Below are 13,954 nucleotides of genomic sequence, written 5' to 3' on the forward strand. Positions count from 1 at the left end.
AGGCCCGGGCTCCTGTCTCCCAAGAGGATCGGCTCCTCTGGGTGTCGGATGTGACTCCAGACAAAACCAGAGAAGGGTGGGGGGAAGGCCAGGAACCCCAAAAAGGCCTAAGTAAGACCCAGAAAACCCAACCCCTGGGTACCGGGGCAGGGGGCAGAGAAAAAAGGCCTCTGCCCGCCTCGCCCCTCCACCACCAGGCTGGCACAGGGGCGGGGCTCAGCAGCAGCTGCCGCCTCGCCACGCTGGCCTCCTGGGTTTCTAGAACAGTCTAGCGCAGTGGTGCCATCCCTCTCTGTGCCGTGCCCACTCTGTCATTTCCTTCCTAACATTCCGTGTCCGCCCGTCTGTCCACGGTGCGCCTGGCAGGGCTGGAGCAGGGCTTTTCCATGCGCCCCTCCCCCGCCCAGACGGGGCCTGGCACAGAGTGGGTGCTCAGAAAACACCAGCAATGCACTCAGCCCATCCCGGAAGGCAGCGGGCCACAGACGCGGATTTAACAGCGTGCAGAAAATCCTCCGCGCACCCACAGGGCCCCAAGGAGCCTCTCTCTGACTTCACTGGGCAGGGGAGCCGGTGTCGAGGTCGTGGTGCACCCGGTTCACGGCCCGGCTGCTCCACTTCCCATCCGGCCCCCTGCTGATGCGCCTGGGAAAGCAGCAGACGGCCTGGGGTCCTGCACCCGGGCGGGAGACCGGATGGAGTTCCAGTCTCCTGGCTTTGGCCATTTGGGGAGTGAACCCTGGGATGGGAGATCTCTCTCCACACTAAATACAAATTAATCTTTTTTTTAAAGCTTCTCTTTTAAGCTGACTTCCCTGGCCTGCGCTCCGCCCCCACCTCACCCCCACCCCGCCGTCTGCCCCACCTCATCTCACCACATCCCTGAGGGAGGTACAGTTACAGGTGCCCTTGTCCAGGTGAGGAAACTGGAGACGGCGTAAGTCACTTGCCCAAGAACACACCGGTGCTGGGGACGAGCACGGCGCCTGTGCCATCTGCCTCGGACGGTTCTCGCTCAGCCCCTGCAGCTCCCGGCCCAGCCTTCCCCAGTGGTGGGCACCTAGGGGGGGTCACCAACTCTGGGACACGTCTTTGCACTTGTCAGGGGTGTACTCAGAGTGGACCGGCCAGGGACGTGTTACCACAGTTCCCCTGGAATGGCCACAGGCACCCACACTCCCCCGGCCACAGCCTCACCAGCAGGGCCGCCTCTGGCCTCTGCTCCTGCCCCTCTGCTGAGCAGGGGACATGGGGAACTCCCTTTCCTTTGTCATTGACCTCTTCCCTGCCGCCCGCCCGCGTGCACACACACACACAATGGAATAGGAAGGCACCAAGTTCAGAGAAAAAGATAAGCTCGCTCTCCTAATGAAGATGGAGGTCACACATCCAGCCCACTCCCCCGCCACAAGGCGTCCCCAGGAGAGTCTGGTCACATGGTCACCAAGGGTCCTGTGCCAAGGAGAGGTGAGGCCAGGCCTGGTGCAGCGCCCAGGGGGGCGGGGGGTGAGGGATCCCCCACTGTGCACCTGCAGCTAGAGGGGCAGGAACTTGAGATCTTAGGTCCATGTCCCGGCGCTGAGCGCCCCTGCACCTAAGACGGGGAGTGGGGGGGTGCGCCACTCACGCACACACAGACCTGTGTCCAACTCTGCCGGCCCCTGCGCTCCGGGAGCCCCGGTCTCATTTATAGAGGAGCTGATGAGGACACCCCGCCCCACCGAGAGGAGGGCACAGGGTGCAGAGAGGACACTGGGAGCTCCCAAGGGCAGGAGAATGAGCTGCACGGTGCACCCGGCCTCTGCCCAGGGCGGCGGCACAGCCCCACTTGGCAGATGTCAGAAGCAGAGCCTGGAGCAGCTGCCAGGCGGTCAGATGGCTGACCTCCAGCTGGCGGGGACAGGGCCAAGTCACCCCTCCCTCCACTGTCCTCCCCCACCTCCCTGGCCCCTGGGGCCTCCAAGTCAGGCAGCACCCTGACCAGGTGTGATAGGAACCCCACATCTTCTCCTTCTCCCATTCCACAAGGCTTCTGGGGCCCAGAGAGGCTGCCAGTGCCCCATGGACGCTCCCGGAACCCAGGGCTGGCGGCTCCTGCGTCGGGCCCCAGGACACGGGTGAGGGAGCGGCGCCAGGGGAGCCCCAGAGGAACTTGATGAATCCTGTGCCATCCCCCGGCCCTGCCCTTGCTGGTCCCGCCCCCGAGCCCCCTCCCCACAGAGCTGTGGGGCCTGCTCTCGCTCGCTGGCTGGGTTTCTCCACCAATCTCGCCACACCTGGCTCAGTGGCTTGAATCATTGATCGGGATGGTGGCTGCGTCTCTCGTCAGAGTGCCTGGCTGGGGCCCCAGTCCAGCTTCCTGCTAACGCAGCACCTGGGCCCCTGCCATCCATGTTGGAGCCCCCGGGGAGTTCCAGGCTCCTGGCTTCAGCGTGGCCCAGCCCCGGCCTTTGCTGGCGTTCGGGAAGCGAATCAGTGGGTGGAAGATCTCCCTCTGTCTGTCTCTGTCGCTCTGCCTTACAAACAAAATGAAACTCAATAAATGAAATAAAGATTTTTTTTTCATCTTGCCACATTGGAGTCTTCCCAAGCCTGGCACAGAAGGCGGGACCACCCTTCCCGGCCTGGTCTCCCCACTCCTCCCGCGTGACGCCTCGTTCCCCCAGCACCCCGCGCCCATCCCACGTCCTATTTATGCTTTGTCCTATTTATGTTTCTCCCTTTTCAGAAAGAAACTCCAAGAATGTCTTGTTCACAGAATGGCCACTGTCTGCAACAGCAGAGGGAGGGCCAGGTAGATACAAAGTAACCACTCCTCTTATGAGCATACTACAAAAGCACAGTGATGAGTGTGCAAAACCCGGAACCCTCGCCCAGTCCCAGCTACAGAACATTTCCAGGCGGCTCCTGCGTGCCGCTCCTGGCCAGCTCCCGGTCCTGCGGCAGCTGCCGTGCGACATCCGAGAGCTTCAAGCCCAAGCGCAGAGGCCCCGTGTGTACTCTCGGTGGAATCACTGGGCCACGGGGGAAGGTGGCCACGGGCCGCCCCCTCCCCAGCACCCAGTGGCATCAGCCCTTCTGGGTTCAGCTTCTGGTGGGCGGCCCGGAGCTGGCGTATCTGAGTAACCACGGTTGGGCTCAGCAAATGTTTGCAGACTGAATCCTGCCCCGGGGCTGCTGGGGCCGAGGAGGGGACGGTGGGTCACGGTCCCTCGCTGCTGCCCGGGCCTCCAGAGCTGCCCACTTCACGCACTGGCCGCACCCCGCACACAGGCAGGGCTGGGGGCTGCCTCGCGGGGCTGTTGGGATGTTCAGATAGGGCTGGGCTCCGGGCTCCCCTGCTGAGCGCGACAGAGCAGGCACTGAGAGGCTGCGCCTTCCCCGAGTCCAGGGCTGCTACAGGAGAGAAGCCATCTTCCCTCACTCCCAGGAGGCACCCAGAGGCCCCGCCCAAGCAGGTGCACCGTCTCCTCCGGCCCCTGCCCTCTGACGCCGGAGGCCGAACTCCACACGTGCCAAAGCTGGGCACGTCCCAGTGGCTTGCGAGGTCCTGCCACTGAACCTGGCCGCGGGCCACCCCAGGCTGGCTCGGCTGGGACGCTGTGACCAGTCAGTCCTAGCCGGTGACGGGTGGGAGTGGGGCAGAGGCCCTGGACTGCTTCCAGTCCCAGCCCCCAAACGCCTCCCTGGGCTCTGAGCTCGCCCCTGCCATAGTGACTGTGGGAGACACGGGCTGAGGACGACAGGGCCTAAGAACCTGTGGCCCAGCGGGTTAAAGCCCCCGCCTGCAGTGCCGGCATTGGCACTGCTTCGAGTCCTGGCTGCTCCACTTCCGATCCAGCTCCCTACTAATTCCCCCCGACACCCTGCCCCGGGAAAGCAGCAGAGGATGGCCCAAGTGCTTGGGCACCTGCACCCATGTGAGAGGCCTGGGAGAAGCTCACAGCTTCGGATTGGCCCAGTCCCGCTGTTGAGGCCATTTGGGGAGCGAACCAGCAGAGGGAAGACCTCTTTTTTTTTTTTTTTTTAACAGGCAGAGTGGACAGTGAGAGAGAGAGACAGAGAGAAAGGTCTTCCTTTGGCCGGCGCCGCGGCTCACTAGGCTAATCCTCCGCCTAGCGGCGCCGGCACACCGGGTTCTAGTCCCGGTCGGGGCGCCGGATTCTGTCCCGGTTGCCCCTCTTCCAGGCCAGCTCTCTGCTGTGGCCAGGGAGTGCAGTGGAGGATGGCCCAGGTGCTTGGGCCCTGCACCCCATGGGAGACCAGGATAAGTACCTGGCTCCTGCCATCGGATCAGCGCGGTGCGCAGACCGCAGCGCGCCGGCCGTGGCAGCCATTGGAGGGTGAACCAACGGCAAAGGAAGACCTTTCTCTCTGTCTCCCTCTCTCACTGTCCACTCTGCCTGTCAAAAAAAAAAAAAAAAGAAAAGAAAGGTCTTCCTTTGCCGTTGGTTCACCCTCCAATGGCCACCGCGGCCGGCGCACTGCGCTGATCCGATGGCAGGAGCCAGGAGCCAGGTGCTTTTCCTGGTCTCCCGGGAAGACCTCTTGCTCTGTGTCTCTACCTCTCTCTGTAAATCTGTTTTCCAAATAAATAAAATAAATCTTTACCAACAACAACAAAAAAGAACCTAGACCCTGAAGTCCCCTTGGAGAAGTGATCCCAGCTGATCAGATGAACCTCCTGGGACCAGATACAAGCTTGCACTTGAACCTGATATTTGTTCTATCAGCAAGCTACGCCCCCTACAGGTGTACCCAGCCTGCTCTCCCACAGGGCCGTCTGTATATGATGAAGGTAGGTAGCAACTGGCTCCATTTGTGGCAGTCAGAAGCCACGGCACCTAAGGTTGCTGAGTGGAAGAGCCAGGATTTGAACCCAGGGCCTAGTTCTAGCCGTTCCAGTCTGACACACTCTGTCTAAGGCCAGCTGCTCCCCGCAGCCACTGTTTCTTCTCCCTGGGCCTTTGCCTGATGCCAGCCCCTGGCCTTCCCCCACCACCTGAGACCCGCCTGGTGCAAGTCCCCACTGCGCGGCCCAGCAACAGGCCCCCTCCCCGCCCGGGGTCTCCTCTCCCAACCCTGACCTCATGCACACTAGGCAAGATTTCCTCCCTGGAGACACAAGGACCCCTCCACCCCCTGGTGCTAAAGAACTCTGCTCCCAGGGCTGGGGGGGGGGGGTCCTGGGGTTCACGGGGCCTCTTTCCCTTAAGAGCGACAGACACCCAACGGCTCAGGGGGCTAAGAAGCCCAGGGTGCGCGCACGGCCCACACTGGATGCAGGTACTAATGCCTCGTCTCTGCGCCCTGAGCTGGCTTCGTCTGCAGGTAGGATCGCCCCCTTGGGCCGGTGGGCGGCTTCCAGCAGCTTCTGGCCCATGTTGTGCCGGACTGGCCGCCACTCATCCTTGCCAGGGGTCTTGTCAAAACCCTTCCCCAGGGGCCGGTGTGGCACAGTGGGTTAAGCCGCCACCTGTGACATGGGTGCGCCCCATCAGAACGCTCCAAGTCCCTGTTAACACGCCTGGGAAAGCAGCAGAGGGTGGCTCAAGGGCTTGGGCCCCTGGATTCACATGGAGAACCCGGATGGAGTTCCTGGCCCACCCCCAGCCACTGTGGCCATCTGGGGAGTGAACCAAATAATCCTTAAACAAAAAAAACAACCACCACCCTTCCCCGAGGGCCCCGCCCAAGGCCCCCCAGGCAAGATCCCCGCGGCAGGGATGCTATGATTGGCCAGGCTGAGGACCTGGAGTGGGGGCAGCTGTACACGCTGCAGGCTGGGGGAGGAGGCAAGAGGGCGCCTGGGAAGGACACAGGGACACCAGCAAGTGCCACCGCCGGCCGCTCCACCGCTCACCGTCCACCCTCCCGCTGCCTTAGACCATCTGCTCCCCCGGCCCTCAGCGTCACCCCAGATAACTCATCACCTCCGCCTCCTACGGAAGCCACTCCCTGTCTCTCCTTCCTCATGACCCACTCCACTCCCTCCGGCCCTCTCTCTCTCTCTAGAAGCCTGCATTTCTGTTGTCTTAAAAAACAAAACCCTGCAGGCCAGCGCCGTGGCGCAGGGGGTTAGGCTGCCCCTGTAACACCAGCTGTAGCTCCTGCCCCGGCCGCTCCACTTCTGATCCAGCTCCCCGCTAACGCACCTGGGAAAGCAATGGAGGATGGCCCGGGCGCTTGGTCCAGGTGGAGCTCCTGGCTCCTGCTGCAGCCTGGCCCAGTCCTGGGCTATTCGGGAGTGAACCAGCAGATGGCAGACCCTTCTCTGTCTTTCCCTCTCTGTAACTCTGCCTTTCAAACAAACAAGTCTTTAAAAACAAACACCCGTGCTGCTTCTGTTCACCTGGGAGCTTCCGCCTGCCCCGTCCACGAGCCCAGGCCTGGAGCACGGAGCACCTCTGCTCCCAGCCACCACCTCCTTGTTGGCGTCCAAGCATCTGACAGCTGGCCTCTCCTTCCCGGCACAACCGGGTGGCCTGGCCTGGCCTGGCCGCTCTGTCTCCTTCGGTCACCTGCCCCGGACTCACACACCCGCCCTCCGCACCCCCACAGCCCATCGAGCAGGGCGAGGCCGCTGGCGGCAGCAGAGCCACTGCGAAGGGACGGGGGGTGTCCTGAACACAGCCCCTCCCGCGGTCAAGCCGCCATCGTTCTCCCCAGGCTCCAAACGCCTCCCTGGAAGGCGGTGATCCTGTCCAGACCAGACGGACCCACAGCCTGGCGGCTCCAGCCTTTTAGGACAAAAATGCTCCAGGAGGCCTGGGCGAGCCACTCCTACCTGCCACTCCCCACAGCCTCCACGCCGGCCCTGTGGGCACCACAGCTCCCTGCCTGCTCAGACATACCCGTGGACGGACAGAGGACGTCACCGTCCCACCCAGGAGCTGCCTTCCAGGCCCTCCACCGCCTCGCACACCTCCCCTCCCTTGTGCTGGGTCCTACACGGCAGCCCAGAGAGGGCAGAAGCACGCCCAGGGCCACACAGCACGAGAGGCCCCAGACCTCGCCGGGCGGCCTCCCTCCAGCTCCCCAGACTGGACCTCTGCCACTCACTGCCTGGCCCGCTGCTGCCCCCGCCACAGCCCAGGGGAAGAGAGGTGGGGGCGGGCGGGCAGACAGCCACGAGCCCCAGACAGAGGCTGCCACCGACACAGACAGTCCTTTTGTTATTTTTTTTTTTAATAAATTTAAGAACAGCTCCACCTTGTCCCTCCCCCCAAAGCAACTAAAACCAAGTAAAAGGGGAGGCCGGCCTGGGGCAGAGGGCGCTAGGAGTCGTAGTCCTCTTCATCTTCCGCGCCAGGCGCCGAGGGGCCAGGGGGCACTGCGGGCACAGCCGGCAAGCGCAGAGCCGAGGCGAAGGGCGTGAAGGGAGCTGGGGGGCTGCGGGAGGAAGCGGGGTAGACAAGCCCGGCTCAGGCCCCTGCCCACCACCCCCTGCACCAATGGCGGCCAAGCCCCAGGGAAAGGGGCGGGCCCAGAGCTGCCCAGGCTCCGCCCACCACCCCTGGTCAGCTTGGGGTCCCTGGCCTTGAAGCCCACGGTCACTGTGCTCCCACCCCCCACATTCGCCACAGCCAGCCCAGGGGACCCGCGCGCCTCCTCCGGTGCCCCGGGCTGCTTACCTCTGGAAGTGGGCAGGGGGGTGGCTGGCCTGGGGAGGGGGCAGCGGGGTCTCCTCTTCCCCGTCAGTATCTGTGTCCTCAGATTCATCCTGCGGGGGTTAGGGGGTGACCAGCAAAGGCATGGACGGGCCATGGGTCACTGGGGAGCTGTGACCCCGGGAGTGGCCGCGGGTCACTGGGGAGCTGAGACCCGGGAATGGCCGTGGTCACTGGGGAGCTGAGACCCGGGAATGGCCGTGGTCACTGGGGAGCTGAGACCCGGGTCACTGGGGAGCTGAGACCCGGAGTGGCCGCGGTCACTGGGGAGCTGAGACCCGGGAATGGCCGTGGTCACTGGGGAGCTGAGACCCGGGTCACTGGGGAGCTGAGACCCGGGAGTGGCCGCAGTCACTGGGGAGCTGAGGCCCGGGAGTGGCCGCGGGGAAGGACGGGACCAGGGCAGGGCAGAGGCCGGGGCCCGCGCTCACCTCCTGCTCCGAGTCTGTGCCCGACAGCTTCTTGTCTTTGCCTTTGCTCCCCACGCCTCCGTTCTTGCGGCCGCCGCTGCCCGGCTTCCGGCCCCTTGGGGGAGGCACGGTCCGTGTGCCCAGAGGTCCCCCGCCGCCGCCCGCCGCCGCCCGCCGCCGCCCGCCCCCGCGGCCCCGGCCCGCACCTGCGAGGCGCCTTGTCCGCATCCATGTGGTTGTCGTCCCCGTCGCCCTGCATGTCGGGGACCGACGCCACCAGGTCCTTGAGGAAGTCAAACTGTTGCTCCTGCTCGATGCACTGCTTCCTGCGGGAGGCGGCGGACCGGGGGTGACGCCGCGGCCGGGCCGCCCCCCGCAGCCGCCCGCCGCCCTCCCCCGGCGCCGGGGCCACGCACAGGTGCGACGTGGTCATGGTCTTGGCGTTGCGGGACTGGGTCACCTGGCACGCTTTCTTCAACAGCGACTCGAGGAACAGCTCGAGCGCCCGGGCTGGGGGGCGTCAAGGAGCACGCGGGCGCCGGGCGGCCGCCCCCCGCCCGCACACGCCCCCCGCCCGGCGCCCCCAAGGATACAGATGATGACCGGCACGGCCGCCGCCACCTTCCCGATCTCCTCGTCCGTCTGCATGATCTTCTTGATGCGCGCCTGCGGGGCGGACAGCGCTCGGACCCCCTCCGCCCGCTGCGGCGGGTGGGGGTCCCGGGAGAAAGGGGGCGGGGCGCCAAGCCCCCACCACCACCACGAGCACCGCGATGCGCCCGCCCCCCACACCCCCGCGGCGGGGCCCGGACCCTGAGCCTCCGCCGCGCCGGGCCCCGCCACGTGCTCACCGGCGGGAACCGCGCGTTGTACTTCTTCTTCTTGCTCGGCATCTCCGGGCCTCTCTCGCCGCGCCGGGCCCCGCGCCGCCGCCCGCAGCCTCCGGGCGCCCGGGCCTGCTCGCCGCCGGCCCGCCGCGGTTCCCCCGGGTCCTGGCGCCGCCGCTCCCCGGCAGGGTCCTAGCGCCGCCCGCTCAACGCCGCTCGCTGCGCCCAAGCGCCCGCCCCCCTGGCGTCTCCCAGGCGTCTCCCGTCTCCGCCGCTCCCGCCCGCCCCAAGGCCCCAGCTGCGAACGTTAGCCCCGCCCCCGCAGGCCCGCCCCGCCCCGGGGTCGGCCCCGCCCCCGCAGCGCCGGCCCCGCCCCGCAGCGCGGCGGATGCGGCGCGGCGGCCCCGCCCCTGTGGCCGCGCTTGTCTATAAAGTTGTTGTTGAGACGGCGGGGCGCTAAGATGGCGGCGGCGGCGGCCGTGGCGGGGGCGGGGCGCGGCGGCGGCGCGGAGCCCCGGCAGGAGCGGAACCGGACCCGGAGCTGGGCCGGCGCGGAACGCAGCGAAGGCCGGAGGTGACTGCGGGGCGGCGAGCGGGGCGGGCCCGGGGCAGAGCCCCGACTCGGGCGGTGGGCGCGTCGGCCCCTCCGGCTGGCCGGACAGGCCCGGGTTCGAGTCCTAGCACTGCCCCGTTCGTCTCCGACCGGTCACTGCCGTCTGGGGGCCTCGAGGTCCTCGCCTCGAAGTGGGCCCGGTAACGCCCCCAGGGAGGCCCGGCCTTCCAGGGCCCGCCGCGGGGGCTGCGTGAACCTCCTCTTCCCTGCCTCTCCCTCCACGCCCGGCCCCGCTGGCCGGGGGTAGCTGAGGCCGGAGCTCCCGCACCTGCGTTCCTGCGTGGGCCCTGCCCCTTGCCCTGCAACCGGTGTGCTGCGGGAGCGCCAAGGGGAGTAGTAGCGCCCCCGGCACCGAGGCTCAGGTAGGCGTTCTCCACCTGGGGCATCTGATTGTCCCAGCAGAGCCAGCAGCTGTCCCATTGTAGAGACGAGGCAACCGAGGCCGGCCACACGGTTTAGCGCGGCGCTGCTCTGACGGGGTTCCCTCCCGGCAGGATGGAGCCAGGTGAGGAGCTGGAGGAGGAGGACTCTCCCGGCGGCCGGGAGGACGGCTTCACCGCGGAGCACCTGGCTGCTGAGGCCATGGCCGCCGACATGGACCCCTGGCTGGTGTTCGATGCCCGCACCGCGCCTGCGGCCGAGCTGGATGCCTGGCTGGCCAAGTACCCGCCGTCGCAAGTCACCCGCTACGGGGACCCCGGGTCGCCCAACGCCGAGCCCGTGGGCTGGATCGCCGTGTACGGGCAGGGCTACACCCCCAACTCCGGCGACGTGCAGGGGCTGCAGGCGGCCTGGGAGGCTCTGCAGAGCAGCGGCCGGCCTGTCACGCCGGGCACCCTGCGCCAGCTCGCCATCGCCCACCGCGTGCTGTCGGGGAAGTGGCTGATGCACCTGAGCCCTGGCTTCAAGCTGGACCACGCCTGGGCCGGCGTCGCCCGGGCCGTCGTGGAGGGCCGGCTGCAGGTGGCGAAGGTGAGCCCGCGCGCCAAGGAGGGGGGGCGCCAGGTGATCTGCGTCTACACGGACGACTTCACGGACCGCTTGGGCGTCCTGGAGGCGGATTCGGCCATCCGCGCGGCGGGCATCAAGTGCCTGCTCACCTACAAGCCCGATGTGTACACCTACCTGGGCATCTACCGCGCCAACCGCTGGCACCTGTGCCCCACGCTCTACGAGAGCCGCTTCCAGCTCGGGGGCGGGGCCCGCGGCTCCCGCGTGCTGGACCGCGCCAACAACGTGGAGCTGACCTAGCGGGGTGACCACGCCCTGGCCTCCCCCGCCCGGGCGGCCCGGCCTCGTCCTCCTTGTCCCGAGAAAGCCACGCCCCCAGCTCTGAGGACAAGGTCGCCCAACAACCGCCTGCATCTCCGGTCCCCTTGGACTTGTGCCCTGGCTGCCGCCGGCCCCCAGGGGGCGGGCCTGGGCCTCCCTCTTCCTCGCAGCTCCGCCCTGCAGCCCAGGGCCACGGGGTGGGTGCAGACACCCAAGAAGAGAGCCCCGCCGCACCTCCCCTCCGCCTGCACTCGCCAGCTCTCCTTCCCCCCTCTCACGGGGAACACAGTGCTTCCAGTCCCGCCCCGTGGAGCCTCTAGTGCGGGGGCCAGGGCCCGCAGGCGTGAGCGTGCCATTTAGCCAGGAGGGTCCTTGCGCCCACATCCCCGGGCAGAGAGGGGATGTGCACCACGGACACGGCCCGCCCCCTCTGCCACCTCCCTCTCTTCCCAGCTACCAGACACGTGCCTGCTCCTGGCATCTCAATAAAACCCAGCCTGGGTCTGTGTCCTGAGTGTTTTTCCAAAACCTGGGTGGTTACCTGCTGTGGTTGCTGGGAGCGGCGGGGCCAGGACACACACACCCCCCACCCGCACATACCCAGCTGGCCGCCTTCCCGCCCGCCCCCTCCTGCACCCCGTTGACGCGGTAGGCCTTGGTGCCGGGCCCTGGCTCCCCCGGGAGCCCCAGCGGAGCAGAACCGCAGAACCAGTCCCTCGGTGGCTTCCAGTAAGCCAGCGCGCCGTGCTTCCGGCAGGTCTGAGCAGCCTCGCCCAGCCCCGGCTGCTGTTGTGTGTGGCACCTGGTGGTGGCAGTCCTGGCCGGAGCAGGGCGTGGGCTGGGTTCCAGCGCCTACACTGGGCACCTGGGCAGCCAGCGATGTGGGAGCCCGGGCCGCCGCAGAGCGATTCCGGCCCCTCGCGGGGAGATGTGGACTCTCTTGTGGTCAGGGGAGCTGAGCCAGGAGGGGAACGCCTCTTCGGCGCTGGGACTTGTGTCCGGCAGAGCGAGAGCGAGGCCCTGACCCCGCTGAGTGCCCCCACGAGGTGAGCCCCTCAGCCACCGTGCATCCGCTCCCGTGGCCCGCCTAGCCCTGCCTGCTGAGCTGCGACGAGCTGGGAGCACTCTCCACGCTGCAGCCCCGCCTCGGCGGGGGCCAGGAGCCCCTTGGGACACTGTGCCAGAGCTGACTCAGCCTCCCGCCGCCTCAGCAAGCTGGAATTTGGAGCAGAGGCGCGGAGATGCCACTGGGCTGACTGGATGGAAGTGGCTGAGTCATGCGATCCTGGCTCAGCCCCCTCCCCAGCTTCCTACCCACTCTGTCCCCAGGCCAAGTCCCCCTCAACCCGATCTTGGGAAGTCCCTAGAGCCAGCTTGACGTCCTGCCTCCCTCGGGCCGTGGGGGCCTTGCACTTGACCGGACTGCGATCCCAGCCCACAAAGCACTGCTTCCATGATGAGCCGGTCACACGCTGTCCCCTGCCTGAGCCCACGCCTCTGCATCTCCAGACCCCCACAACAGTCTCCCACCGGCCCCCACGGCTCCCTGCAGCCTGCAGGACAAAGCCCACTCTCCTGGGCCCTCCGTGGCAGGCCCCCAGTCTCCCTTGGGCGCCCGTTTGTGCCTGCGCCCACTGCACTGAAGCCAGCTGGCACTCGGCACAGCCCCAGGCATGCAGCCCTGCGCCTTGTGCTTGGACACCTGCCAGGCAGTGTCACTCAGGACTGGGCTCCTCGGAACCGCTCGAGTGAGGGCCAGTCCCTGCTGGCCCCGAAGCCACATGGCCAGGGGCTGTGTGTCAGCCTCAGCCCCATCCCCAGAGCCTAGTGGAGTGCGGGGCCAGCGCAGCCTCTCCAAAACCTGTCCAGAGAACGGATGAAACTACTGACAGCTCGGGCCCGGCCCCCGCCTGCCCCGCCTGCCTCGCTGCCCGCTGGCCGCTCACCCTTGTTCCAGAATCACAAGCTGCCTGTGGTTTTCCTGCGCATCCTGGTCTTTGTCACTTTGTCACTGTGCCTTGGCTCTTGCTGTAGCCCCGACTTGGCACGCCCGACTCTGGCTGGCTGAGTCCATGCCTCAGAGCCACTGGCTTGGTGTCTTCACCCCTACGGTGGCCGGCACACCCCCGGGCTCCCACAATACCTGCTGGCCACCATGGCTCTCGTCTCTGTATGGGGGGGCCCTTGAGTGTGGCTGAGCTCCGTCTTCCGGGGCTTCCTCCTCACCCGGTGTAGGGCCCAGCCTAGTGCAGGTGCCGCCTAAACAGTCTTGGGTAGATGAGTGAGCGGGCGAGTCGCTGTCTGCCTGCAGGCCCGGTGTCCGCCTCTGGTGCGTAACCAGGAGGGGGCGCTGTGCTGTGCTCCGTCACCGGCTCGGCTGTGCTCCCCTGGCCCTGTTGTGATTGCCGTCTGCAGAAGAGGAAACAGGCCCAGAGACGCTCCGCGTTGGCTGGAGGTCACAGAGCTGGAGTGGCAGAGCCCACATGTGCACGCGGCCATTCGGATGCGCCGCCCACCCGCTCCCCATCCACGTGAAGCATCGGGGGCTCCCGGCTCAGCGGCTGCAGAGATAAATGGGTGCAGCAATGGCTTAGGTCCTTTTTTTTTTTTTTTTTTTTTTTTTTTATGTATTTCTTTGAAAAGCAGAATGAGGCAGAGAGCGCTCTTCCGTCTGCTGGTTCACTCCCAAATGGTTGTAACATCTGGTCCAGGCAGAAGCCAGCGCCGGGAGCTCCGTCTGGCTCTCCCACGTGGGTGCAGGGGCTCAGCATCCGCTGCTTTCCCAGCGCATTAGGCGGGAGCTGGGTTGGAAGCGGAGCAGCCGGGACTCGAATGCCGGCCTTGTAAAGCAGGCAGGCCAGGTCCTCGGGACCCCGGGGAGAGGCTGTGCCGACACTGACACTCCCCTTTGTCCCTGCAGAGAACGAAGCCAGCCCGGGCAACCGTGTTCTCCCGCGTCTACGGCAGGGACCCCTCAGCCCCCCCACCCCAGGCTGGCAGGGGCTTCTGCTCTGTTGGGCCAGCCCCTTCCCGCCTGGCCCCAGGGTGTAGAACCAAGAAAAGACAACGGACCCCCCCGCCAGTCACACACTGTGAACCCCCCACCCCAGGGCCGAGGCCCCCAGAGGGGTTGTCAGAGACTGGGAGGATCTCTGCCTGACA

At 66.6% G+C, this 13,954-nt stretch overlaps 2 protein-coding genes across 3 annotated transcripts; one reads left to right on the plus strand and one right to left on the minus strand.

Annotated features, from left to right (window-relative positions):
* Positions 1–7,167: 7,167 nt before the first annotated feature.
* Positions 7,168–9,186, minus strand: DRAP1 (DR1 associated protein 1). The gene is made up of 7 exons (XM_051854862.2): positions 8,932–9,186; positions 8,674–8,746; positions 8,497–8,590; positions 8,287–8,406; positions 8,102–8,195; positions 7,635–7,723; positions 7,168–7,392 (listed from the first exon to the last, which is right to left on the minus strand). The coding sequence occupies exons 1-7, from the start codon at positions 8,971–8,973 to the stop codon at positions 7,278–7,280; spliced, it is 627 nt and encodes a 208-aa protein (XP_051710822.1). The 5' UTR covers positions 8,974–9,186; the 3' UTR covers positions 7,168–7,277.
* Positions 9,187–9,290: 104 nt separating this feature from the next.
* On the plus strand, positions 9,291–11,298 carry C1H11orf68 (chromosome 1 C11orf68 homolog). Of its 2 annotated transcripts, none has more exons than XM_002709240.5 (2): positions 9,291–9,481; positions 10,015–11,298. In XM_002709240.5, the coding sequence occupies exons 1-2, from the start codon at positions 9,369–9,371 to the stop codon at positions 10,769–10,771; spliced, it is 870 nt and encodes a 289-aa protein (XP_002709286.1). In that variant the 5' UTR covers positions 9,291–9,368; the 3' UTR covers positions 10,772–11,298. The 2 variants fall into 2 exon arrangements, with proteins under 2 accessions (XP_002709286.1, XP_017202338.1); XM_017346849.3 differs by having other exon boundaries at positions 9,352–9,481; positions 9,923–11,298.
* The last annotated feature ends 2,656 nt before the right edge of the window (positions 11,299–13,954 follow it).

This window comes from Oryctolagus cuniculus, chromosome 1, assembly GCF_964237555.1.
Source record: "Oryctolagus cuniculus chromosome 1, mOryCun1.1, whole genome shotgun sequence".
Classification (NCBI taxonomy): domain Eukaryota; kingdom Metazoa; phylum Chordata; class Mammalia; order Lagomorpha; family Leporidae; genus Oryctolagus; species Oryctolagus cuniculus.